This window comes from Coptis chinensis, chromosome 3 (assembly GCF_015680905.1).
Source record: "Coptis chinensis isolate HL-2020 chromosome 3, ASM1568090v1, whole genome shotgun sequence".
Taxonomy (NCBI): domain Eukaryota; kingdom Viridiplantae; phylum Streptophyta; class Magnoliopsida; order Ranunculales; family Ranunculaceae; genus Coptis; species Coptis chinensis.
Genome location: NC_141458.1, coordinates 80,305,030 through 80,332,881, shown reverse-complemented (window position 1 = coordinate 80,332,881; position 27,852 = coordinate 80,305,030). Strand labels below are relative to the sequence as shown.

General features: G+C 36.6%; 2 protein-coding genes, 1 long non-coding RNA gene and 1 pseudogene across 4 annotated transcripts; 3 read left to right on the top strand and 1 right to left on the bottom strand.

Annotated features, from left to right (window-relative positions):
• Positions 1 to 765: 765 nt before the first annotated feature.
• On the top strand, positions 766 to 13,329 carry MSH7 (MUTS homolog 7). The gene is made up of 17 exons (XM_086602869.1): positions 766 to 1,121; positions 1,192 to 1,621; positions 3,126 to 3,221; positions 3,321 to 3,376; positions 3,782 to 3,848; positions 4,446 to 4,541; positions 4,733 to 4,864; positions 4,965 to 4,998; positions 5,094 to 5,141; positions 6,304 to 6,497; positions 6,576 to 6,702; positions 6,795 to 7,072; positions 7,716 to 7,910; positions 10,158 to 10,577; positions 10,696 to 10,792; positions 11,842 to 11,969; positions 12,466 to 13,329. The coding sequence occupies exons 1-17, from the start codon at positions 850 to 852 to the stop codon at positions 12,940 to 12,942; spliced, it is 3,147 nt and encodes a 1,048-aa protein (XP_086458995.1). The 5' UTR covers positions 766 to 849; the 3' UTR covers positions 12,943 to 13,329.
• A 177-nt stretch (positions 13,330 to 13,506) lies between these two features.
• Positions 13,507 to 16,113, top strand: LOC147511022 (pentatricopeptide repeat-containing protein At3g16010-like). The gene is given in 3 exon segments (XM_086602870.1): positions 13,507 to 13,732; positions 13,857 to 14,105; positions 14,108 to 16,113. Coding segments are annotated over 3 exon segments (1,920 nt in total). The 5' UTR covers positions 13,507 to 13,653; the 3' UTR covers positions 15,700 to 16,113.
• An 839-nt stretch (positions 16,114 to 16,952) lies between these two features.
• On the top strand, positions 16,953 to 21,923 carry LOC147511021 (cleavage stimulation factor subunit 50-like; annotated as a pseudogene). The gene is made up of 6 exons (XR_015216027.1): positions 16,953 to 17,088; positions 19,763 to 19,863; positions 19,977 to 20,090; positions 21,052 to 21,160; positions 21,316 to 21,372; positions 21,461 to 21,923. The product of XR_015216027.1 is annotated as a cleavage stimulation factor subunit 50-like (transcript).
• Positions 21,924 to 23,767: 1,844 nt separating this feature from the next.
• On the bottom strand, positions 23,768 to 25,886 carry LOC147511020 (uncharacterized). Its single transcript, XR_015216909.1, has 4 exons — positions 25,770 to 25,886; positions 25,280 to 25,451; positions 24,072 to 24,192; positions 23,768 to 23,985 (listed from the first exon to the last, which is right to left on the bottom strand). It is a non-coding gene; the product is annotated as an uncharacterized LOC147511020 (long non-coding RNA).
• Positions 25,887 to 27,852: the final 1,966 nt, after the last annotated feature.

Sequence of the window (27,852 nt, the reverse complement as noted above, 5' to 3'; positions counted from 1 at the left end):
CATTCTTCGTGTTATACAAACAATAAAATAATTGTTCATACCTATAATGATTGTTCATACCTATTTAGGGGGAGGGTATGAACAGTCATTGCTCGTACTTCAACTATAGTTTGTATTATGAAACAATCATTGTTCATACGAAACACTCATTTTTCATACATCAACATGAGTATGAACAATCAATGTTCATACCTCAATATAATGTATAGTACATAGGAACACCTATTGGAGTATGAACAATCATTATTCATATCTAAAATAGGTATGAATAATGATTGTTTATACTTTAACATGAGTTATGAACAATCATTATTCATACTTATTTATAATATAAATAATTATTGTTCATAAGTTTATATCTCAACATAATGTATGATAAGTAAGAACACAATCACTGTTCATACAAGTTCATATTTTATGTTGTTGTATGAACAATCATATCTTATGTTGTTGTATTAGCAATACCAAAACGACAAAACAGATAAAATCGGAAAATATTTATTTTAAATCCGGATTATTTGTTCTTGGCGGATTATTTTCACTCTAAAATTGGTTTTTCAAATTATTTCCACCCGAAAATTGTTTTTGAGAATGATTTAAAAAAAAATGCCGTTATGGCTTAATAGAGTGATTTTCAGTTTTTCACCCGAAAATGGGCCCTGGAATAACCCATCCGAAAAACAAAAACAAGTAGTATCCGGGCCCAAAAGCACGAATTTCGAAAATGTAAAAAATAAAATGGCGCGAACATATATCACAGTCACCACCCACAAATATATATTTCTCATTTTCTCTCTCATCAATTTCCACTCTCATTAATTTTTTTCCTTCTCAAAAAAAGAAAAAAAAATGAATCGTCAGAAATCAATCCTCTCGTTTTTCCAAAAAACTTGTTCCCCTCAAAACCACAACACAAATAAGACCGAAATTATTCAGCGGTTTTGTTCAAATGAGGAGTCGATGGAGATTACAGGAACTGATACTCCCCCAGAGAAGTTGCCACGTCAGATTCTCCCCTCTACTACTAATGGGGACAATAATAACAATACTAGACCTTCATTGTTTTCGAGTATACTGCATAAATTTGCTAAGGTTGCTGACACACAAATTCCAAATGAGAGGTAACTAGTAACTTGAACTTTAAATGTCGTGGTTGATTTTTTACAAATATATTTCTTTCTGTTATAGCAGGAACCAAGAAGAAGATACATTTGGCATTGGTCAAGGATGGTCAAAATTAGGACATGTCGAGGAGGAGGTTTCGGACTTTAGTGATATATTAGGACCTATAACACCACTTACACAAAAGAAACCACTAGTGTCACGTTTCAAGAGAAATAACGAGGATGATTCTATTGATTCTAGTAAAAGACTAAAGTTAATTCAAGATTTGGATAATAAGGACAAGTTTAACAAAGTGTCGGAAACAGCTAGTAGTAAGTTCGAATGGCTTAATCCAGGCTCTATTAGAGATGGTAATGGAAGGAGGCCTGGAGATCCTTTGTATGATAAGAAGACACTTTACATAGCACCGGACGTGATGCAGAAATTGACTGCGTCTCAGAAACAGTATTGGAGTGTGAAATGTCGGTATATGGATGTTGTGCTCTTCTTCAAAGTGGTTAGCTTCATTTACCATTTAACTTGCTCCCGTTTAGCCTGTTCTCACAGTTTTTTTATTGCTGCGTGTCTCTAAGTTTTCATACTTCTTTTAGACTTAGCGCATTACTGTCATTATTTCTGGAAGGTGTTATACTGATTGCTCTGGATGTATCATTGCATTACAATTGAACTACTTGTGTACACTCTTCAATTTTGAGAGGGAAGTTGATATTCTAGATGTTGAATTGTTAGTAGTCAAATGACATGCTTTTTAATAATTGAGAACGACCAATGTTGCTTCACCTATGGTTGATAATCTTAGTTTAAATTTTATTGATATACAAAATTCACATCCCTTATGATCAATATGCAAGGATGCGGGGGTAAATGTTATCAACTAAACAAGTAGCAAAATGACGTGTACAAACAAAAGAGTGCATATATGTGTGTGTCTGAACTCTGAAGGAAATCTTCTTACACATGTCATAGTTTGTTGTTACCTCTGCGAAGTCACTGCTTTAAAGAAACATATCAACTATGTTCACCCCTTATTTTGTTGTTACCTCTGCAAGAGAACTTGTACTGCTTTTCTATATTTGTGCCCTTTCTAATACTACCACCACTCCTATTCGTACTACTACTACTTCTATGGGTGGACTCATGCCCATGCCAAATACATGCTTGTATTAGGGATAGACATACATGTTAAAGTGCGAGGTAGAGGCTAAATGGGATTGTCGTAAGCTTGGATTTTCCACATAAATTGGGAGTACTTTGTAATGCTTGGTCCACAAGGCTGTTTTTGGTCAAGTTTGTATATCATAAATCATTTGAAACACCTTGGGGATGATACCTATGATCACTATTAAATTCTCTAGAAAAACTTGAAAATTATTGTTATTATAATTTTTTTTAGGTTGGCAAGCCTGTTTTAAATGAGATCAGTAACTCGTTGATGTGGATGGTTTCTAGACCTCTGGTATCATCACCCAAAGGTCTTGTCAACTTTGCTAGTTGGCACCTGTTTAAAAATTGTTATCATTATTATTAAGTGCAAAGATAGAAGCCGTGGAAAACTCATGCTGGATTGTTTCTCTTGTTAAGGGCTACATATACTGTGGTAATTTTTAAAGAGTGAATAAATTTGGAGTGTCGTAAGCTTGAGTACCATCTGTCTACTTAAGATGGGGCCCAAGCTTTCGTACATAAAGAGGGGGGGAGAGATCCAGTCTTAGTTTGTCTAGGTACAATCCTTGAAGAAAACAAACTTTCCTTCAAGGTATTGGATGTCTATTTAAAGTTTGTACCGGACAAAGAAAAAAGAGAGCAACAGACTGATAGTCTTATTTGTCAGGAGAGAAACATTGTTGATCTATCTCTTTGTTTCTTGCTTTATATGTCTTTCTCAACTTGTCAAAGTATATTCTGCGCCTCAAAGTTTCATTTTCTTACCAATAATTTGCATTTTCTTAATCAATCCACAATTTTGATTGTTACTTACTTATGTGTATATTGAGAAACAGGGTAAGTTCTATGAGCTCTATGAGATAGATGCAGAGATTGGCCATAAAGAGCTTGACTGGAAAATGACATTCAGCGGTGTGGGCAAATGTAGACAGGTAAGCTTAAACTTCATGATCCATGTGTTACAAATGTCTTTCTTGCTATTACATGGCTACACACTAACTGATTCCTATCTGATATTATCTGCTTTTCAGGTTGGTATTTCAGAAAGTGGAATTGAAGATGCTGTTCAGAAGCTAGTTGCTCGTGGGTAAGTAGAATACCTGTACATATTTTTCTTTTTCCTTTTCTTTTCCCTTGTAATTAACTGTTGAAAGCTCAACTCTTAGTTACACAATCTCCCTCAAGAGAAGAATAGGGGATTTCTTACCGTCGATTTGCCTTACTGACCTTCGACGTATTGTTATTACCATCAGAGCCAAAATACAGTTTGATGGATTTTTTACCCTCACTAGGATAGTTTGACATAGTTGTTTTTTATCTAATAACTTATTGTTGCATACAATAATCACTAATTCTTTTATTGGTGCAATGTTTTTAATGGGTAATTTAGGCTATACATTTTGTATGAGAGTGCATCATAATGTAGCAACGTAGCATGCATAAAAACTTACACTTTCTGATGATTGATCTGTTATTTTATTTATTTGTGAAGATATAAAGTAGGACGAATGGAGCAGATAGAGACATCTGATCAAGCAAAATCTAGAGGTGGAGCTACGGTAAATATTTCTTGTACTTCGAGATGGCCCTAATAGAACTTGTACTCTGATGGAATCATAGTTTAGTTTTGTAGTTAACCCAGGAAATTTTGCAAGTGTTTCTGTTCCCTGTACCTTGAAGGGGAAGAGATCATGGGATTCTCTTGACTTCTCTGTTTGTCATTATTTTTAAATTTCCTCCTCCAATCTGTTTCACACTAAACTTATAGCACTCAAATGGTGGGTTGTATCTTCAATCACAGAAACCAACTTTTGTTGGAGATAATTGTGATAATCTTGTTTTCAAACGTCTGTTGCTCCTTTCCAAGCTCCAGCCATAACTGATTGACTCTAGCTAGGAGAGAAAACCCTGACTTTCAAGAACTAATACGGTTTACCAGTATGCGAGAACAACCCAAGCCCTGAGGTGGGTAGGCCTGAATGATTTACTGTGATAGTGAAATTGCTAAGAACATGGTTAATATATTCCCAGCTGACTTATAGAAGTGTCAGCAGTCAGTGATGGTCTTGCACAATGAAATTATTAATAAAATGTTGTTTTGCTGATCCCTAAAAAATTTATGTCAGGTTTGTATAACCCATAGTGTCAACTTTCAGGTGATTCAAAGGAAATTAGTTAATGTAATCACTCCATCAACGATAACAGATGGCAATATCGGGCCCGATGCTGTTCATCTTCTCTCTATTAAAGAGGTTTGTGTTATTAATTCATTAATTTTGTTTTAAATTTATTAACGTGCTAAGGATTTTATTGCTTGTATTACATGTCCGACATATCTAAATTGAGATTCCTACTTCCTGCTTCTTTTATTATGAATATTTATCTGTCCTTTTTCTCCACTTGTGTTTGTTGGTTTGTATTTAAATTGGTGTTTCATTTGTAGGGCAACTGTAAATTGGAGAATGGTTCTACTGTGTATGGATTTGCTTTTGTTGATTGTGCTGCTCTACGATTTTGGGTTGGTTCAGTAAAAGATGATGCTTCTTGTGCGGCTTTGGGTGCTTTGTTGATGCAAGTGAGCTCTTTCTTTTCCATACTCTTGTTTTCAAGGTTGAAAATGGACATTCTTTTGCTGGTATACCGATTATTATTTCCTTTTGGATTATGGTTCTCAGGTTTCACCGAAGGAGGTTATATACAAAAGTAGAGGTAAGTTTCTTTTTTTTACCACATTCCTGTTTTGAATTTCCCCTTAAAATTCTGGTTAATAGCTTGCATTTTGTTTTCCTTCTATTCTGTTACAGGATTGTCAAGAGAAGCTCATAAAGCACTCAAGAAGTATTCATCAACAGGTAATGCAAGAACCCTCTTCGTAATTTTTGAATCTGTATTAGAAATCTTGTTCAATCCTATCTTTGCAAGATGCAGGTTTTCTTTATGTTGATATTGTGCAATGTTTATAGTTTAGTTTTGAAACGTGTGATTTTATTTTGTACGATTTTAGCAGTAAACATATGTAACCAATTTTTACTTCTTTTTTCAAGAATAAGCTAAATCATCCTAAAGCTTTGCTGTCTAAAAACTTAACTTATGATACCAGACTCAATGTAGTGTATATGCTTCTAATCTTCTAACATAAACATCATTATGATATTGCTTAATGCTCTAATCTTATATATATGTCAAGAAACAGAAGTACTGATGGGTCTATGCTGAGGGATTAACCAGAAATAATTGTGGCAATGATGGGATGGGGGGAGGGGCATTTTGGCTGAGAGTACTGTATGAAAAACCCCTGGGTTAAATAGGAAAACAGAGGTCTAATGTTTGTCCTTGACATAAGTATTTGACGCAGTTTTTTCTTCTTTCATGTGGTTTTGGATATCTCATGAATTATGACCAATATGTTGGTCACGCACCTGTTGTGTTTCCCATTCCTTTTTTGTTTCCCTATTCTAGTTCTTAGCCATTGGCATGTTTGTCATTTCTTTGAATCAAACTCTTAATGAAAAGTTCTGCATAAATGATTAGAAGAGCATCAGATTGTATCTCATCTCTTTTAGTTCATTGAAGAATATGTTTGGTATGGCAGAGATGGGTCTTTCAGAAACACCTATATGTAGGCAGTTAGTTTTTCTAATATGTTATGAGTTCTTTGCTGTCTTTTTTTATTGATAAAATGTCTAGTCGCCGACACATAAGTATAGGTCCCACTGAGTTTTGATATTGTGCTCTTGTTTTAGTGAGGTTTTTTTATACATTAAACAGTATGAAACTAAGGTTAATGATTTTGAGCTTTGATTTCTATCAAGTAATCCATACATAGTCTAATATCAAGAGTAGATTCACCTAGCTTTCCTGAAGTTCTTGATACAATTGATTTCTTTCTTTCTTTCCGGCTCAATGACTTATTAAATGTTTCCTTTTATGTTGAGGTTGAGTGAACAAACTCCTGGGAATGTCTTAATTGTAAGAGAGCAGGACCTAGGCGCTTACGTTTGGTTGATCTTGCAGGTCCCACCACATTGACTTCAGTGCTATCGGCCATGGATTTTTTGGATGCTTCTGGAGTTAAGGAACTGATTGAGTCCAAGAGATACTTTAAGGGTTCATGTAATACTTTGGATGTTGCATTAGATGGTGGCATGCATCATGAACTTGCTGTCTGTGCCCTTGGTGGACTGGTTAATCACTTATCGAGGTTGATGGTAAGATAATTTCTTTGTCTCTTTCTTATATCTTCTCCATTTTAATTTTTTTTGACATTTCTCTCCATTTTAAAACAGTTGGATGATGTTTTATGCAATGGAGACATATTGCCTTACCTAGTTTACAGGGGCTGTCTTAGGTTGGATGGCCAGTCACTTGTAAATCTTGAGATTTTTGGTAATAGTGTTGATGGGGGTACAGCAGGCAAGTAATAAGTACTGTTTCACGAGCTTTATCAATTAATAAGTTGGATATATTGGTTTTTTCCTAACAAGGTATGTTTCCTTAATTTTCAGGTACCCTATACAAATATCTTGATAACTGTTTAACTGCATCTGGTAAACGCCTTTTAAGGAGTTGGATTTGTCATCCACTTAAGGATGTTGGAGAAATCAATGATCGGCTCAATGTGGTGAAGGGATTAATAGAACATCCAGAAATATCACTCATTTTGGCTCAATATCTGCCCAGAATTCCTGATATTGAGAGGCTGCTTGGACGGGTCAAGGCTAGTGTTGGATCATCTGCTACACTTTTATTGCCGTTAGTTGGAGAAAAAGTATTGAAACAACGAGTAAGTGTGAATCTTGTTTTCGAAGTGCTTAGATTTGCTCGCTTATACTGTTAGCTTCTTTTTTAACTACTGTTTAGGTTGTCACACTCCCTTGTTTTGTTGTTTGTGCTTCATATGATACACAGAAGACAACTTTTCACTATCCATCTGCTTTTCCAAACATTGTACCTATATCCATTTTTTGCTTTTCCAAACATCGTACCCGTACCCATTTTAGGGGTTTCTTTGTATATTAAGCCATGTTTTGTATAACCTGTCTTCCCACAAAGAAAACTTGCACTATAGGTTGTTCATTAACCAAGTAGGCCCCATTTGTTGTGAGTCCATTTTTTTTTTCACTTGAGACTAATTTGACGGAGTTTTGGAACAGTGCTTGCCTGCTTGGGAAGGGAATTTGTGTTGTTTGGTTTTCTGTAGGTCCGTGTTTGTTAGTTGCAGATCTACCTGTTGGATTTATATACTTGAATTACATAATACGAAATTTCTTTAATATCTTGTATACAATTTTTCATCGGGCAATACTATTAAATTCTTTTTTGGCATCTAGAAATTTCGCTTTATCATCTTATACTTAGTATAACACTAAATGAATGGCACCCTTCTTTCTGACCATCAGTGTACTAACTTTGTCGTGGCCATATAGGTGAAATTATATGGGACTCTGGTCAAAGGAATGCGGGTTGGAATAGATCTTCTTATGCTTTTACAGGAAAAGGAGCAGGAAATCTTTTCGCTATCTAAAATATTGGACATTCCATTACGAAGTGGTACCACCAGGCTTGATGAACTCATTACTCAATTTGAAGCAACTGTGGAGAGTGATTTCCATAAATATCAAGTATGATTCATAACAATTTTCATACCCCACAAAATGTTCTTTTCTGTGTGATTTTTGTTGTTCTTCTATATTATAATTTTGAATCAACTTACTTTGCAGAATCTTAATAGGTGTAATTGCATTCATATTATTGCATCATAGGCTCGTAAATGTATACTACTAGAATCTGTGTTTGTTTCCTACCCTTTTTGTGAGTGCATTATGTGTCTTTCTTTAGAGCTTATTGGATGCAGTGTGCTGCGCTGTAATTTTTGACACATGTAAAGACGTTTGTTTGAAACAAAAAAAGTACTGATTGTGATTCTTTGAAATTTCAATTTCCTAAAAGATAGTTGAATGGGGGTATAAATGTGTCAAAATTATATGATGAAGCTCACTTGGGCACTTGGCACAATGGTTGGCTTTTGTGTGAAGAGATTGTGGTATTTTATCATATTTACATATATTTTCATCAAATATAGGTGGTCAACTAACGTGGCTTAATCTATGAATAGTTATTTATGAAAATGCATTTGCTATATGGTTTTCCGCAAGGCATTTTATTCTTGTTGTTGCTTCCTTTCGGTTTGAGAGGCACTCAAGTGGGGATTGCAACACTGGAAGTTGACTACCAAAAATTTTGCTATTGTTTTTGACCAAAATGGCTTTGTTTTGAATTATATTTTAGGAGATTTTGATATGCCATCGTGGAATCGCCTCTGACGAGTAAGTGAACAATAACTAGAAATCTCACAGTGGTGGAGACTGACGGCTGACGCTAGGTCGAGCACGTGCAACAATGGCGAGATGGATAAGAATAAGATGATGGAGGGAAATTGTAATGGTTGTTCTTTTGTACACCACAGACTAATGATTTGGGGATGAGAGAGGGATAGGATTGGGGAGTTTTGCATAGTCGACTTGGGCGGAAAGGAAAGATGGAGAAGAGAGAATGAGAGGGAGGAGAAAGATTAGGAGGTGTGACAGTTATGTATTTGGTGACGGACACCCAAGTTGTTATTTGCCCCCCTTATTGCAAGAGAATTCCCAACGCCGGTCAACGAAATAATCTAAGTTCCTTTGTTTTTGTGCAATTAGCTCAGCCTTTGCTTCATGAAGAGTTGGCAATGGGATCCAGTGAGAGTTTGGTGAACTTTATTGGTCCATTTGCCTATAGAGTGTTAAACCAGTTTTAAGAACTTAGGCTGCATTTGATTTATAAAAATAAGGTTCCTGGACAATCAAGAGTAATTTTGTAAAAGTAGAACACGAAAGTGAAATGATGAGTAGATTGTAAAGAGAGGAACACCAAATTGATAATATCATTCTTTCAAAAGTATACAGTATAAGAAAAGCAGCACTTCTTTCAGATGAATGGTATTCATCTATCTGAAATGATTGGAGGTGGAGCAATTTTTTTCTTCATCACTCTTCTACTCATTTTCTAGGCTCTTCACATGAGTCAAACATAACACACTGAGCTACTAAGTAAGAAATACCTGACATTAAGAAGTATGGAATGTGTATGGATTAGTGGATATGTTGTGGCTCGTGGATATTTCTTGGTATGTCAAAATCCCACTCAGCAGTTGGGGAAAAGTCGAAAAATCTCCTTTCCTTATCATTGTGTAGTGTTCATATCACATAGTTGAGTGAAAATCAAACGTAAATGGCTCTTTTAGCTTGGTCCCTTTTGCGTTGGAGACACAAGTGTGTTTCTTGAAGGAGCACACGGAAGTGATTTGCTTCTCCTGCAACAGGCTTCCTGATGAATGGCATAATTTTTTCTCAATGCATGCTCTTATCAAAAGGGCAGCCTGAGCACCTAGTTTCTGGGATTTTTATCTCCCTCATGGATAATTTGTTGCATGGTGGTAATCCTTTTCTTGGAATGCGTGGAGGCTTTAGGAATTGAGATAAAAAATTAATTCCTCATTTCCCTGTCCCTTGTGCCTGTCATCTTTGTCATGAGGATAGCATGCACTTGCATAATTGAGACACTTGACATTTGAAGCTCAGCTGCTTGTATTCTCTTCTGAATGATTATACTGTATAACTGGAAGTGTGAAACAGCATCTTTTTAGTATGAAAATTTCAACAATTTTCATTATCTTCATTGCTTTCGCTTAATTATCTTCAGATATTCTTGCTTTTGCAAATTGTTGTGACTTTTGACCTTTAGTTTTCATAGTTCTATCCCTTAAAATTAGTCTTTATGCAAGTTGCATAGCTACGTTTTAGCACATTATTGACTTGTACCTGGTATAGGACCATGTTTTGGCCAGTTCGGATGTGCAGATGTTATCTGTTCTGATTGAGCTCTTTGCTGAAAATGCTACTCGTTGGTCTCACGTCATACATGCCCTCAACTGTCTTGATGTGTTACGGTCCTTCGCAGTTACCGCAAGTTCTTCATCTGGGTTTATGTGCAGACCTACTTTCTTGTCTGCTGGTTCCAGATCCACTATTTCATGCCAGGAGACTGGGGGGCCTGTACTGAAGATGAAAGGGCTATGGCATCCTTATGCGGCACTTGGAGCAAGTTGGGATACTATTGTCCCAAATGATGTATATCTTGGTGACGACACTTCTGGATATTGTCCGCATACTTTACTATTGACTGGACCAAATATGGGTGGGAAATCAACCCTGCTTCGTGCCACATGTCTAGCTGTTGTTCTAGCCCAGGTTTGTGATGCTTGTACAGAATCAGAAGTATCTATGCTAGAACTGCTAACTAGCCTAAGCTTCAGGGCAGTAGAAGCGTAAATAGTATTGATCTTCGTTTTCTTTATATGCGTTTCAGCTGGGATGCTATGTGCCTTGTGAGACATGTGTGCTGTCACCTGTAGACATTATCTTCACTCGGCTTGGTGCAACTGATCGTATCATGACTGGAGAAAGTAGGTGTATATGAAATAAATGGTTTATTTATGTTTGCTGATTTTTCCCTTTATACCTTTTTTTGCCGTTTTTGAATATTTATGATTGTTTGGTGTGGCTGGCTGGTTTTTAACAAAATTACCGTGGGCACTGAATGGAGTCTACGTTCTATAATCTGAATGACCTATCAGCCTCTGGATAGGTATGCCATTTAAACTGATTGACAGACTTAAGGGGCAATATAAATGGGTGTTCATTTAGCCTGACATGCTTATAAGGCCAAAATGCATTCTGTCTCACTTTGTTTATAGATAGAATTCATCTATTTGGAGTGTCCAAATATACACGGAAACTTTTCCTCTGGCCATCAAGGAGGAGATCAGCCCAGAGGACTTGGATTAGATTTTGTTAGTTCTTAAGCCTTTGATGTTGGAATCTATGAATCCGTACTTGACATCCTTTATATGTATAATCTTTTAGCATATGGTTGACCACTATTCTTTTTTATATTTTTGACCACTGTGTGCTGGGTCTCACTTGATTAATCGTCAGAAACCTTCTGGGACTATCCCTCATGCCATCAACGAGATCAGATCATGATCTTTGGACTTAGGATCATCAAGTTAGTTTCAGTTGATGCATAAGCTTCGGTGTCCTGCATTGGAGCAGTCAAGTACATAGAACAAAGTGCTGATATCTTCAAAATTGACCCCTTAAATTTGGATTTTGTCCTTGATATTTTGATCACTATTTTGGCAAATTGCATTTTCTTCGCTTGGGTGAGTCATACACTGCTGATAATTTTGCCTCTAAAAGTATCTACACTAAAAACTTTGATACTGATTCCTAAAATCTTGGCATGTAATTGAGATGTCACGTTTTGTTCTATGACTTGATCTACAACACCCCCCTCTTTTCCCCACAATACTCACACACACACACATGAGCTTCTGTTGGCAAATCCTCGCGAAAACAAATTTGATTGTATATTTCTCTAGATGATCGTCAAGGATGTTACACATGTACTAAAATGATCTTCTGAGTTGACCTGCCTGTCCCTATTTTGCAGGTACATTTCTTATTGAATGCACAGAAACAGCATCAGTTTTACAAAATGCAACTCATGATTCTCTAGTTATTCTTGATGAGCTTGGACGTGGAACAAGCACATTTGATGGATATGCAATCGCATATGCTGTGAGTATTTTGTTTAACCTACTGTGGTCTTAGTATGCTTTTCTACTTTTCATCCCAATGGACGATATCCACCTCTATCGGTTTCTCCAACTTTAGGAATCATATCATTTATGTGCTGCATGTTCTCTTAGTGGCAGGACTTGGTATAGATGCGTAGCTAATAATGAACTGTGGAAATATCATGAACTGTAGATCTGTTCAGATTAAACTGAGTGTATGATTGAACGAAGTGATTCTCTCAGTGAGAGACACCTTTGAATTTGAAGAGATAACTAACTGCACCTGGACTTCTTGTTATTATTTTTGTGAGATTTGAAGAGCTACGGATCAGTATGTTAGTGTTATGTCAGTTCCCGGCTCATTACTTGATTAGCATTTGTTAGGAAGTTGCATATGTTTTGTCATTAGTCAATGATAGTTAAGCTCAATTTTCTGCATAACCAGGCTGCTATAGTTGAATAAGTTGTAAAAGTTTATTTGTTTATTATTGTCCAAGGTATTTCGACATCTGGTTGAAAAGGTGAACTGCCGGTTACTGTTTGCTACCCATTACCACTCCCTGACAAAAGAGTTTGCTTCTCATCCTAATGTTACACTGCAACACATGGCATGCGCTTTTAAGCCCAACGAAAGTACCTTCAGCGGAGACAGGGAACTTGTTTTTCTGTACCGGCTTGCTTCAGGAGCATGCCCAGAGAGCTATGGATTGCAAGTGGCGCTCATGGCTGGGATCCCAAAAAAGCTGGTTGAAGTTGCATCAAAAGCTGGTCAAATGATGAAGGATTCCATTGGAAAAAATTTCAGGTCAAGTGAGCAGAGATCAGAGTTTTCTACTCTCCATGAAGGGTGGCTAAAAACTCTACTGGGTTTTGCAAAGAAAGGAGGAAGGAGTTTGGATGAAGATGCATGTGATACATTCCTTTGCCTGTATCTTGAGCTGAAAAGCTTTTATCAGAAGGGAAAGACAGATTGAGTAGACTTTCTTGCTAGGGCAGTTGTACACAATTCTAGAAATACTCAAGCATATTGATATGATTTTGTCACTCAACGATTTACTATGATTCAACATGCTCTCTTTTCAGCTGAATGGTGAAAACATTAGGTCAAATTATCGTAGGTCCCAGAAAATTTTGTATGGGAGACACGCGTCAATCTGTTTACGGATGAGCTGCACTCCTAGGTATAGTACTTGTGTGTATATATGTCGAGTCTGCCCCATGGAAGAATGGGCGATAGGGCTGGTCATCGAGCTACTCAAGTCGAGTTTTAGAGTGCTCAAGTTTGGCTCATGTTTCTCTGGAGTCGAGTTCAAATTTTGTTCAATCTTTATTTCGTGCTTGACTAGTCAAATATTCGAGTAGCTTAATGAGTTTAGATATTTATTTTTCTAGACTACAAATTCAAATTCGTGTACACAATATAATTACAACCATATTTGTTGAGCTCCTATAATCCAACACACTAACATAAACAATTATCCTACTTCAGTGTTAAAATAACCATATAAAATGCCATGTTATTGCTCGCGAGTTACTCAACTTATAACCAGCCCTAGCGGGCGAGATTCAAAACAAAACATAAGAAAGGTAGCAAAATGAGCGGATGTACAAACTGTAGATTCTAGAAAGAGGAAAGGTTTCTAGTTTATTGATGGCCCACTGTTAACCAGCCCAAGCAAGGAAAAATGTTTTCAACTTCAATTATGATTTCAAAGCGAGGCATCTCCACTACGCCACAGCTATATCAGAGAATTAAACAAACTGGTAATATATTTTAACTTCATTTATAACTTATTAATTAAGATAGCACTATTGACACAATTCAAATGTTCCATTTATTACATTACAGTTATGATAAGTTTTCACTTTTTTTTTTTTGACTGTGTAGATAATGAAATTGTTAAAATGTTTCAATTACCAACACCCATGAACGATCCTCAGCAGCACAATCCAAAACACTCTAGAACAAACAACAACCGAGGGCCGGTACGTTTGTTGGATGAAAGGTTTATTAGGATTTTGAAGATATTTAAATGGGGACCAGACTCCGAGAAGGCGTTAGAAGTGTTAATGTTGAAACTTGATCATAGACTTGTTCGCGAGGTTATGAAGATAAATGTTGAAATTACTGTTAAACTACACTTTTTAAGTGGGCTGGGAAGAGGAAAAACTTTGAACATGATTCGAGTACGTATATGGCATTGGTTCATAGTTTGGATGAATGTGGAAGGGTGGGGGAGTTATGGAAGACGGTTCAGGATATGGTTAGGAGTAGTTGTATTATAGGTCCTGCTGAATTGTGTGAGATTGTTAGGATTTTGGGAAAGGCGAAGATGGTGAACAAGGCACTTTCAATATTTTACCAGATTAAAGCTCGCAAGTGTAGACCGACATCAATGGCATACAACAGTATGATTTTGATGTTAATGCAAGAGGGTCATCACAATAAGATCCATGAGCTGTACATTGAAATGTGTAATGAGGGCAATTGTTTGCCTGATACTGTAACTTATAATGCACTTATATCAACGTTTGGGAAATTGGGTCGTGAAGATTCTGCTGTAAGATTGTTTGATGAAATGAAAGAGAATGGATTGCAGCCAACGGCAAAGATTTATACTACTCTTATAAGCATATATTTCAAGATGGGTAAGGACGAGAAAGCTTTGGGTTTGTTTCGCGAAATGAAAGAGAAGCATTGCACCCGAACTGTGTTCACATACACAGAGTTGATAAGGGGGCTTGGGACGGCAGGAAGGATTGAAGAGGCATATGGTATGTTTCTCAGTATGCGAGAAGATGGGTGTAGACCAGATGTGGTGCTAATGAACAACGTAATCAACGTCTTTGGCAGGGCAGGTCGTTTGGGGGATGCTATGAAGGTGTTTGAGGACATGAGATCCTTCCAGTGCTCACCTAATGTCGTGACATACAACACTATGATTAAAGCTTTATTTGAGTCTAAGGCTCCAGTATCTGAAGTAGCATCATGGCTTGAGAAGATGAAAGAGAATGGAATCACGCCTAGTGATTTTACATATTCAATTCTTATTGATGGGTTTTGCAAGACAAATAGAGTAGAAAAGGCTTTGTTACTGCTTGAGGAAATGGATGAGAAGGGGTTTCCTCCTTGTCCATCTGCCTATTGCAGTCTTATTGATGCTCTTGGGAAAGCAAAACGATACGAAGCCGCAAATGAGTTGTTTCAGGAATTAAAAGAGAACTGTGGCTCTTCAAGCTCTCGGGTATATGCTGTAATGATCAAACACTTTGGAAAATGTGGACGCCTGGGTGATGCTATAGATCTTTTTAATGAAATGAGGAAACTTGGATGCAGTCCTGATGTGTATGCTTACAATTCCCTTATGTCTGGAATGGTTAGAGGTGGCATGATAGATGAAGCCCATTCTTTGCTTCAAACAATGGAAGAAGAGGGTTCTGTTCCAGATATAAACTCACACAATATCATTTTGTATGGGTTGGCAAGGTCAGGCAGTCCCAATCGAGCAATGGAGATGTTTATGAAGATGAAAAATGCAAACATTAAACCAGACTCTGTATCCTACAACACAGTTCTGGGCTGTCTTAGTCATGCTGGCATGTTTGAGGAGGCTGTGAGGCTGATGAAAGAGATGAGTTCAAACGGATTTGATTATGATCTTATTACTTACTCATCGATTTTAGAGGCTGTTGGAAAGATTGACAACATACGCAACGATTCAGTTCCATAAGGATGACCTGGTATGATACTATGATGATTATGATCTTAATGCTCCTTTGCCTACCTTTGTGTGGCTAATGAATGTTAAGTTGCTTTTCAAATCTCTTGAATGGAACTTTGAGGATGACACTGTTTTTGTCCAAATCGAACATGCAAAACAGAGATGTTAAGGAGCTACACATTGAAAAGACAATCCCCCCCCCCTTTCGAGAAGCTAAATAGTGATTCTCTTTCTGATTTTGTTTTTCTTTAAAGAAAAAAGTTTCGTCTCGAAAGGGTACCTCTGTACCATTTTACATAATTAATACACTTCTTGAAGCTTTTTGTGTTTGATTTGCATTTGTTTCATTAAAGTCATTGTACTGATGGAATCTTATATAGGTTTTTCTCGAACGTATGATCATTATATGTTTTGTTTTGGGAAGCCTTTTGATGTTATCTACTTTTCATATTGATTTCTTGCATCAACTTATTACCGGTACTGGTAGAAATTACGTTGGCTCTGAATGTGCCGTTTGTAAAGTGATAGCAAAAACATTCTGTGCTGATCAAAGACTATTGTTTTCCATGTCATGCATGTACTTAAATAGATAATTTTTCCGTTTTTTGCTTAACTTGAAAATGGAAACGACAGACGCATACATAAACATGTAGGTGTCCAACTGATTAAGACCAGTAAGGTCCAAGATCTTTAACTGGCAGCAGAAATTGTGTGGGTATCTTTTCTATTTTCTGCAGATAACCCTCTAATCAATGTGTGACTGCGTAAGTATACTTTTCGCCGTGCGTGCATCTGGACATTTATATGTTCTTATTTGGTGTGCGTGTGTGCGTTTTTTTTTTTTTTTAGGGGGGGGAGGGGATCTGTCAAATGGCTTTATTATTGTGGTGGATTTGTATTTGCGAAACAAACAATTGGCATGAAGGTCTTGCTTATGCCATAAGATAAGTTGTAGTCTACTACTCTTGTGAACTATTTCTAAACAATATGCAGGTATAGAACGTTGTGAGGAAATAGTTAGTTGTATCAAAATGAAAGATATGGCTTCTACATCTACGACAAAGATTAGAAGGTCAGCTGTCTTTGTCAAAGCCATTGAGGAGCTTAGTTTATGTGTGGATCTCTTGTTCCTGGAAGTATGATCTTAGGCATCCCAAATCGAAAAAATAGGTCTGCGTAGCAGTGCTCTTTCAAAATACTGTACAAGGGCTAGGCAAGGTCCAAACCTATCAAAAGTATCGACTAGTTGAAAATGCTCAACTATGACAAGTGCTTCAACTATGACAAGGATGTCATTATATTTCAACCAATTAGTAGGACACCAAATTGAGCTTGACGAGGCATTGGCTGCATTAGGACACCATGTTTCAACCGAATATTTCTTGCCTATGTTCAATGGTAATCATAACATTGCCAACTAACTATTTCCTCACTTCATGTATATCTCTTTTTTTCGGTCTTATATGGTATGCATTAGTCTTGACTCATGACCATTCCATTATTTACTCATTCTCTAATTGAAAGGGAATTTTCTGTTTGCACGAGTTAAATGTGCTCATACCTAATGGCAGCAGCCACTTGGTTAATCATGGAACTCTTTTTTTAGGCTTTCGCTACGGGCACCTTATATTTCGTGTTGAGCAGACCCCCCAAAAAAGATTTCTTACAAGTTTGTCATTGACCTAAAAAACATGTTTTGTGTTACTCCCCCCCCCAATACATCAAGTTAACTTGTTGGCAACCTCTTATAGCCCTTCTCCCACCACTTTTATTCTCCACATTTAAAATTCACGAGTCCTAACTAAACTAGTCATAAACCCTAATCTTTAAAAACTATACCCTAAGTCCTAAACAACTTAATCAAAACAATAAAATGGAAGACCCTAACTTAATTTTTAGAACATGACGATCCCCTCTACGGAGGGATGCCGACGTGTTTGTTCCTCTTCCTCTATTTTTGTCGGAACCCTTATGGTTGCAACGAATGATTACAAACCGTGAAAACCCATGCGCAGCGGAATAAAGGGTTCTCACGATTTTGGATAGAAATCATACCTTTAGATCAGCTGCGATAACTCTGAGAATCCAAGCTCTACGAATCAGCAACCTCTTGATCTTCTGTTGTATTCCTATCCTTAGAGTGGACGTTGTGTGGGCAACAATCTTCCAGCCTCTTCTTTCTCTCTTGGCCTCTCTCACTCACAAAGTTGGAACCGAATTTGGATCTCACTTTTCTTGAGCAAAACCTTGGTAAAAAAGGGCCAAAGAAAGAGGGTTTCTATTTATAGGCTACAACAGGGACCATGAGGAGAAATCAGGGTTAGGTCTCCTGACGGGCTTGGGCTTTCCATGTTCGCCAAGAACGCCCAGAACACACGGCCAAGTCCGTCAACAAATGACTTATTCCACTAAAGGCCATTGTTGCACTATCGCCCTAATCCCAAATTACGTGTTACGTTTATAGGCTTTATATTATATGCTTGTTGATCTTCCTGTGTTTAAGATATCGAATGCCCGTTGATTAAGTCAAGTTACTGACAACTACATTAATCAACTTCTTATGTCCTTGAGTAGTACCACTCAACCTTATTGTCATGTCGGATTAAAATCCACCTGCAGGGTTTACATGACAATTCTTATGAGCTCCTCAACATCATCAACCCGACTTCCTGCGGGTCACGGATTCTTTCTATAATCAACACACCTTACATACAATGTCATTACCCAATCCATCGAGTTTGTTGATTCACAAATGAATCTCACTTATTGATGATTTAAAGCAATGTACAATGCACGTAAGTGCCCGTTATTATATCCGGATTAAGAGGACAATTATCCATAATAACATATGTGTTTGTTCTCTTATATAGTCAGTATAAAAAGAAACAATCTCACTTGGTCTTGTTCAATACACACAAAGTGTACTAGTGTAATCCTTTAGTCAAGATAGACTAATACCAGATTATACTACAACCGTACCAATGGTTTGTCCAAATCTATCTAGGTTGTGAACGTTTACTTATACTTTATAAGGAACTGATGATATGATCTCCTATGTGTCACCACACACTATATCATCTACAACATAAAGTATTAGACGCATGAATATACTAATAACATATATGCATAACATTTGTCCATATGATTCTCATTTAAAATATAAAGAATTAAAGTTAATACAAAAGTAATGCTTTTAGTATATAACCCTATCAATTTTGACCCGAACTACTCCTCTATTACAAACCAAGTTTAACCCTAAGGGCGTGTGTGTTTACTAGCAAATGGGGGTGGCAAACCATATTTTCCCACTAGATGCACCATTTGCCACTATCATCTCTCGCTCTCATTCACAGACGCTCTCAACTCTCTCAAGATCGCTCTCAATCAAGAGGTAATCGCTCTCCTCTCATCTCCTCTCCTCTCTCACTTCTCTCGGTCGTTCTTTATCTCTCCTTTACGTTTTTTTTTCTCTCGTTATTTTCAGTTTACATATAGCTGATTTTAGAGGATTTGCTGGAATTCGACACTTGAGGTATGCATTTTTTAGTAGAAATGGTGGATTGCTTGTGTTTGGTTGACTGATTCAATTTGATTTTTGAAATTCTTCTTGAGTTTTTGTGTTTGGTTCATTAGTAATGGTTAGTAAGAGGGACTATCATGCATGAGGGAAGAAACTGATCAAGGTTGATCATTGCTTCATTGGCGAGAGACACACAGAGAGAGAGAAATGAGTGAACATGGGACATAATAATGCATCATGTATAAGTCAAAATCAATAGTTTTGTTGATTTATTTATCTACTCTGTGGTGTTATATTATCTATAGTAATTTGACTCTAGATGTATAAGTTAAGGAGTATAGTTATGTTCTGTAACTTTGATGCACATTGATGTTCGCTCATTTGTCCATGGACGGAGTTGTGCGAGTAAATTACATATGAGTTTGAATCCCAAGTTATACACTTTCTGTATAATATGCATCCAATATGTAACCAAGTTCCATCACAAAACATATGCATGATACCTATTTTAAATATATCATGATTACTGATGTTGATGTTCCACATTTACAGGAACGGATCATCATATAGCACATTTGTAAGATATAAATACTCTCCAATGTTACCTAACAGCAAATGACCCAGAGATAGGAGTAAATGGTGTAATCAATCAGGTACGTCATCTCATGAATTTTGTACTTAAGACTTAAGAGTCAGCATAAGTGGAACTGCATCAAGGTTCATTGCTCCAATCAAGTCAGTTAACTGGCATGTATATGGAATACAGGTAAGGTATTCATCTATAGGTGGTATGTACGTATTCGAGTATGGGATGGAGTAACTGCTCAGTGTGTGCACTCTATTGTTGGGGTACCAGTGCAAGTTTTACCAAAGACCAAAGGTATTATCGACTTTTCACTTGGTTGAGACTTGAAAGACATGTTATTTGCCCTTAATTGCCCTAGAGTCTATGAACTGCACCTTGACTTTGCTTAGATGCCTGTTGACATAAATCATAACTATAATGGAAAGGTAGGAAACAGAAAATGATCCGCACTCTCTAGCACGATATATATGCATACTGACATATGCTGATCACAAGTCCCCTTTGAAGAGTATGCTTAACGGTACTGATAGCCGATAGTTGAAACGCACAATCAATAATGATTGGCAAAAATAATTAAACTGGCGCACATAGAATTCCTGAGCTGGAAAAAGAACTGACAAGTTACTACTGAAGTGTTGAGATCTGGAAAATATTTGTTGGAAAACTTGTCTGTTGGACTTTGCTATGTGATTACAACTGTGAGTGAACGTTATTTGGTTCACTTTACTCCTTGGTCGAATGGCCTGTGAAATAATAGATACCATCTGTTGGCAACACATTGTTCAGGGTTTGTTGATTTTTGCTGTACAATCCTTTTAGTTTAGTTGAATAAATGATTCAGTCAGTGGGAGAAATTTAGTATATTGGAATATGTCAGTGATAATCGTCCGATTTTAATGATTTAATGAGATATGATATGTTTAGAACTGATATCACCCGGCTACAAATAGGCATTTACTCACACTTTTGTTATAAAATAAACAAAGATAAGAATTAGTAAATTTATTTAATTAAAACAAGTCCTGGCTTTGCCGACTAAGCTATGCTATACTGGCAAGCTGCTATTCAAGAAAAATCCTGGCTCCGCTACTGACCTTGAGTGCATATACAAAACATCATCCTCTTACTTTAGCTGGTTTAGTGGTTCAGTAACACAACTACTACCTTTAGCATCCAATTTTGGTAACTGTATTTCATCCATTTTGTTAAGCCGCTGTCACTAGGTTTGATCTGTTTCCTTGTCTTGAACCACTAGGTTTATTTTATCATCTGGGAAGGATTCCACAGTGAAGCTCTGGGAAGTTCGTAATGGAAGACTGGTCAAGCAATATCTAGGAGTTACACACACACAATTACGTTGCCAGGTTTGTACATGGCTTGTGATAACTTCTTCATAGCGAGTCAAAGCATGGGGCATCCTTTGTATTTTTGTGTTTAGCAGTTCTAGTGAAATTCCTAGTAGAATGGTCTTAGTGGCTTTCAGCATAAGAGTCATTGGCGAATTAATATCTGTTTGCAGGCTGTTTTTAATAAAACAGAAGAATTTGTGCTGTCAATAGTCGAACCAAACAATGAGGTTAGTTCATTTTCTAGTTGCTTTTGTTGTTGACTGACTGTACTATGTCAGTCCATTAGTTAGGTGTCGCTGATATAATGAGTTGCAGATTGTTATTTGGGGTGCACTAACTTCGGAGAAAGTGGCAAGGTTCCCATCCAACCACATTGGTGCGCCAAGGTGGTTAGAACACTCGCCAACTGAGGCGACTTTTATTTCCTGTGGGATGGACAGATCAGTTCGGTACTGGAAGTTATTTAGGTGCGTTGGGGAGAAAGTGCTGCATAAGTAATTAGGTATTGATACCATATGTAGTAGCGAGAAAGAAAAGAATAATATGAATATTGCGGTAGCACTTCAACTAGTGCTGAAACCCATGGGTGGAAAGGGCAACCACAATCATCCAGACTCCTAGAGTTGAGAACCTTCGCTATTTTTCAATGTAATTTTTATTTTTGATTTACTGGTATATTCCCTAAGTAGAGTTGCAAATCAGCTGTAATGATTGAGATGTAAACATCACCTCGAGTGAAAATTTGATTGACTTCTGATTGAGGTTGATAATTTACAAATGTTATTATTGCTAAGGGTGAACTAGTGTTACCCCAACTAGATGAGCTAATTAGGATTTCTCCACACTAGATGGGAAATTAGGGTCCCTCTTAATACACACAAAAAAAATTGGGTTAAGCCAATTTGACTTTTTTTTTGTGTATTTAGAGGGAAATCCTAATTTCCCATCTAGTGGGGAATCCTAATTGGCTCATCTAGTGGGGGGTAATATTGGTTAACCCTATTGCTAATACAATTTTGATACATGGAACATGACTTTGCCTTATTACCTATGATTAACATGTGCACGGTGAATGGAACATAGCAGAGTTCTTGAATTGCGGGTATCATTCTGTAAGAGAATTTATCTTTCTCTTTCCCAAAAACAAAATCTTGTATACTTCAGTAACTGTAGCCATAGCACGTGATCCGAGTATGGAAAAATATAAAATTGAATTTATCTAATGCACAATGACATTTTATATGTGTTTGGATAGCGATGGTTGTTAAGGTATATTGCACTTTCACTTTATTTTATGGTTGTTTCAAAAGACACACTACTACTACTAGCAAAAGTGTACGTGCATGCACGTCTTCACTTGCCAAGATGTGCTAAAATATGCACTTGATAAATAAAATTGGTTAAACTTGGAGAAAATGGAGTGAGAAATCGGGATAAGGTATTAGAAAACAATCAATAAAACAGAATATAGCAGTGCTTTTTCAATTTGAATATATTTCAATAACATCTATGTTTCTCTGAAGTCTGAACACCTCGGCAAAAATAATAAAAAGTCACATCGATTAATTAGAAAGTATGTCAACGTAGAAGACAATAATTTGTATCTTCATATGCACTGAGAACAAAAGAGAAAAAGAACGGCTCCATCTCGCCATCCATTTGTGTTCGAAATAAGAATTAGAAGTTTCAGCAACTGATGTGTTCAAAACCATCTTTGATCTTTCATTCACCAAAGCTATGCAGATCAACCCTTTTAGTCAAGTTCTCCACACTTTAGCATGGACCAACAGCGAGGATAAAAGATTTGATAGTGTAATTTTAAAATTGGTTCTTCATTCATTTTGAACATTCCTGTAATACATCTCTTCATCCTGTAAACAATTATGCATTATATTATAAATGAAGCGTTGACACCATTCCTACAGTAGTACCAATGGAGCATTGATGTTTATACCAATCATATCCAATCATTTCTATGTAGCCTTAACTCGATGAGAGAACAGTACACGTTCCAAAGTTGGTGAGAAATGTTCCAAAGTTGGTGAGGAAAGAAAATATAAATAGAGAAATCAGTGTCATAAGCAAGTGGTTGTAATAGATGGAAGAAGACAAAGCTAAACGACATCAATAACATGGCAGCAAATGGAGTAGCTATGTATGGGGGTAGTGCACCAACTATGACGGTTGATTCAGTTGAAGGAAGACCATTAGAAAGTGGGAATCACTTGATACTAACTACTTTAATTTTATTGACTAAGATCATTGTTGTAGTGTCTATTAGTTTGGCAATGTTTTGAGGTTTTGAACACTTAAAAGTGCTATGGTATAAAGCACGTCAATTCCCCAGACTTGGTACTTCACAGTCCCCCACCCCTTTTATTTATAAAATTAAAATTGTTGACTTCGCCCAAAAAAAAAAAAAGTAATAGACAACCAAATATAGGATATGGAATTTGCCACCATGCACTTCAGGATAAATTAATCAATAGAATCCACACATACTTTATATTGGTTATTGGTTATTACCCAAGAAAAAAACGAACCTTGCAAAAGTAAGAATCTGAATACTGTTGATTATTAATTTTAAGCCTAGCACGGTAGAAATTAGAAAAAGACAATTCATTTGTTATCAAGATCAAAGATCTAAGGTCATATAAGTATATGAAATATGGAAAGGAAGATCAGTAACAAATAAGAAGTCAAAAACTTTTCATAAGCATTTCTAAGAAGCACATTTTGGATACATTTTTGTAGGATCAGTGATAACAACATCATCGATATTGATTTTTGAATAAATAGAAAAGAGGGGCATCGTCGCATTATAGGCTTGACATAGTGATCTGCATGAAATATTATAAAGCTTGAGCAGCTACAAATGTAATGTAATTAAGCGACGATAAATGTAAGTGACAGAAAGGAGCTTAACCTTTGAATGGGCGTCAACGATATCTTTCCAAATATTTGGAAATGGTTCAACCAATGGGGGCAAGTCATTATGCACAGGCAGGCATGCTTAGGTACAATGGGCACACGTTGCGCTCGTGTGGCTGCGAGACAAAAAATGCATGAATCGAAAACATGATTGAAAGAGAAGAAAAGCTAAAGAAAAATTGACCAAATGGCACGTGAAATATATACCTAAACATAGATAGCAAGAAAGAACATATGCTGCACTCCGTCACTGATTTTATTCCTTTATTAGGTTCCAAATCTTAAAATTTTAAGTTCTTGATATGTTGTTCAAACCTCAACAAATTTCCAAATTACAATGATAACTAATGAACATACTACTCGTGGAGCAAAATTATTGACGCTACTAAGTGCACCAACAATGGCCAAACCAGGGAGTTCTTTTAGCATGTTAAGATCTCGTAAAGTTGGATCTTTTGTGTTTAGAACATTCCCCATGTCATATTCAATAATAATAGTCTTGCAAAAAACCGAAATAGAATCCTAATAACGGAAATAGCATTCAATAATAACCTTGCTACTCTCAATGGTTTGCGAAATACTATCCTTCTCACAGGGCCAGGCATGCAAAACCGGTGTGCTATGTCAAACATTGACACCTATAGATAAAACAATTCCACCAACTTTGATATCAACGTAAATAATAAGTTACAACTATAGTTGGTCGAAAATGATATGATTTATAGAGCTGGGAAGATATATAGTCATACTCTTATCTAATTTTCTATCGTAGCCACAACTTGAGCAATAAATCAAGGAGTTAAGGGAACCAATGATAATATACCCTTCACCACCACTTCTCTTCTTAATCGTCAGTAGGTTATATACATATATCCTTGAAAGTGTTCATGTCACTTCAAGGAGAACTTGTGACCCATCCATTAAAGATATTTATACAAAGTAATTGAATCTTGATTCTACAACGGTGACAAATTTCACGTAAGAAAATGCGTGCATTCAAAAGTAGCAAAATGAAAAATCAACCAATATTGTCATGAACCCAAGATAAGTATGTTATTCTTTAAACAGTTGTACGTGAGTGACAAAACCTAGAAAATATATATGAAATTAAGCGTCTAACTATTTCGGCAACTATAGACCGAAGAGCGTCGCACAATGTCTACTAATTGAGTAATTAATACAAATATTTGAATTTGCATATACCGTGTATGTAGGGCTGCTGAGAGATGCCTGACCACCTCCTGAATTAGTGATTGTAAACCAAATAGGCAGCTTGCTCAACCAGACCGAGATTGCAGAGTTCATCTAATTTCTCAGGTGATGATGCAAGTGCCTCAGTTATTTGAGCCAAACAAACAGAAGCATGCTCCAGCACCTGCAAAATGTTACACATCATAAGACAAAGAATAAAAAATGATGACTTGAACTTTGAAGCTTGGATATAGGCAACATTGCCTTTGAGTCATGATACTGAAGAAAGTTTGTAAGTAAAGGTGCAAATTCCATAACAAAATCAGCTGCAGCTGAATAGAGTTTCTATAACAAATTTGCAGCAATAGATAATGATATTCGTTGAAATACGACAATGAAAATAGTGAGATATTAATAAAGAACAAACAAAAGAGAGGCAAATTAGCCTTACCACATAATACAATTAATTAACCAAGCTATGTGCTATAATCTTTACAATTACCTAAACACCAATAGAGAAGAAGTCAAGATAAGACAGCATAGCCATAAGTGCTACTGCTCGTAAACAGGTAGTTGAGTATTCTTGGGATGTCTTCTTCAGAGTTTGTATCGACTGCATAGTTGTAATAATAAGAAAACACCAAATTCAGAAACAAAACCATATTCATAAGGCAAGTTTGGCTATGAGTACAAAAAGCGGGGAAATTCCAAAGAAAAACCACATCAGGCCACCCAATAGAAATGTTTGACAATGTGGACTTTTGCTAATATAATATGAAGGAGATAAAGGCAGGTCTTTCGATTTAAAGGGGAAATTAAAGACCAGCAAAAGATTATATCGAAAAATACCCCTTCCTAGCAAACTATGGACCTGAAGGAACTGAAGGAACATCAATTCCACTTTACAATTATCACAAATATAATGTGACCAAGTCTTGGCTTTTGTTTTGGAGTAGCATATGTTTATATAGGTAAGAAAGTAAGGTAGATATATTGGAAAACCTATCGACTTGAGAGAGTATAAAATTCGTAATGTGAAGAGTTTAAATCATTACCTCCTTCTCATTGTTATAAGCTTGAGCACCTATATGTCGATAGCCACCGCTTTGAAAGAGAAAAAAACAGTCTTTTCAAGCTAAGTTACATCGACCACGCGCAACAAAAATATAAAAAAAAAAATGATACCTTGATGGTAAAGGGATGGACGGCGTTACTAACGACACTGTGTTCACTTTGCCATGTGCCTAACCCGATCGATGGAAGTTTAGCTCCAAAGATTCAATTTAAAGAATCTTATCGCGTTCGACACCAATATAAGCTTTAAAAAGGGAAGATATGTTCAATCCAAACTCAGATTACCTTAATTTTGTTTTGTTTCCGAAGTTTGCATGGAAACCTTCAAACTTTTTACAAAAGGGCTTATGCACACTTAAGTCGAAAAAAATATTTATCTCTAGAGCGGACTTCATCTTTCCATGGAGCAAATATTCGGAAGTCTAAATTACAACATAATATTTGTTAAGAATGTCGGAATAAAGCATGATTAATGAACTTCGGTTTAAGCATACATATCAGAAATATCCAGGTGTTAGACAATTCCAAAACCGGTTCAAAGCGGTATGTTTTGATAGCTTCAATAAATTATTACAAGTAAACTCATTTGATTGAACAAATTTTCATTTTTCCACAAGAACCATTTTCAACCAAGCCAATTATAGAACAAATGAAGGATTGACCAATAACGTAAACATTTATTCAAATAACATGTTGATGATTCCGAAAGCAAAGATAAATAGAGTATATTTTACCCGGTCATGATCGACCGATAGCACATAATCACATAATTTGAGACCAAGTAATATCTCGTCTTTCATTTGCAAACCATAATGACTCAAGGAACCTTTTGTGGTTGCCAATTGTCAAAGTCTACTCGACATTTCTCCAAAGATGGAAAGATCCACCATACACATGAGCTAGAATTGAATCTCCACCGTGGCTCCAATGGCCACCATAAAACCCTAAAGCACAATGGCTCAATTCACCAACGAAACCACATTCATCCGGATACTTGTGGTTTTTCAGGTTGCCAAATCATCATGGTCTTATCCATAGAAGCAGATAAGATTGAATAAGGTTGATAGACATTACTCCCTATCAGATAAACCGGATGGAGGTTGCCATTGACGAATATACCCAGTTGATAAGCACCCAAACTCAGTATTATAAAACACAGAGACATAACATTTCGGGTCAATTTTGTGCTTAATAATCATGAAATAATCGCGATCTTCGTATATTTTTTGTAGGTTGGAGCAACTAATGTAAACATTATGATAAAGCCGCATTTAAAAACGGAATAGGGAGTATACACATGCCTTCCGATCAAGCCCATGTGAAGCCAAACAAATTCGGACTAAAGCCCAAAGACTCAAATAGTACATAATCCAATCGAACGGGATTACATGCACGTAAGCATCAAACTTCGGGCTCATATCTCTTTAACTGGGACTCGAATGCGACGAGTGAGCTGCCCGACGATCAAAGTCGATGAACTCTACAAATAGGCGGGAAGTTGTAAAAATGCC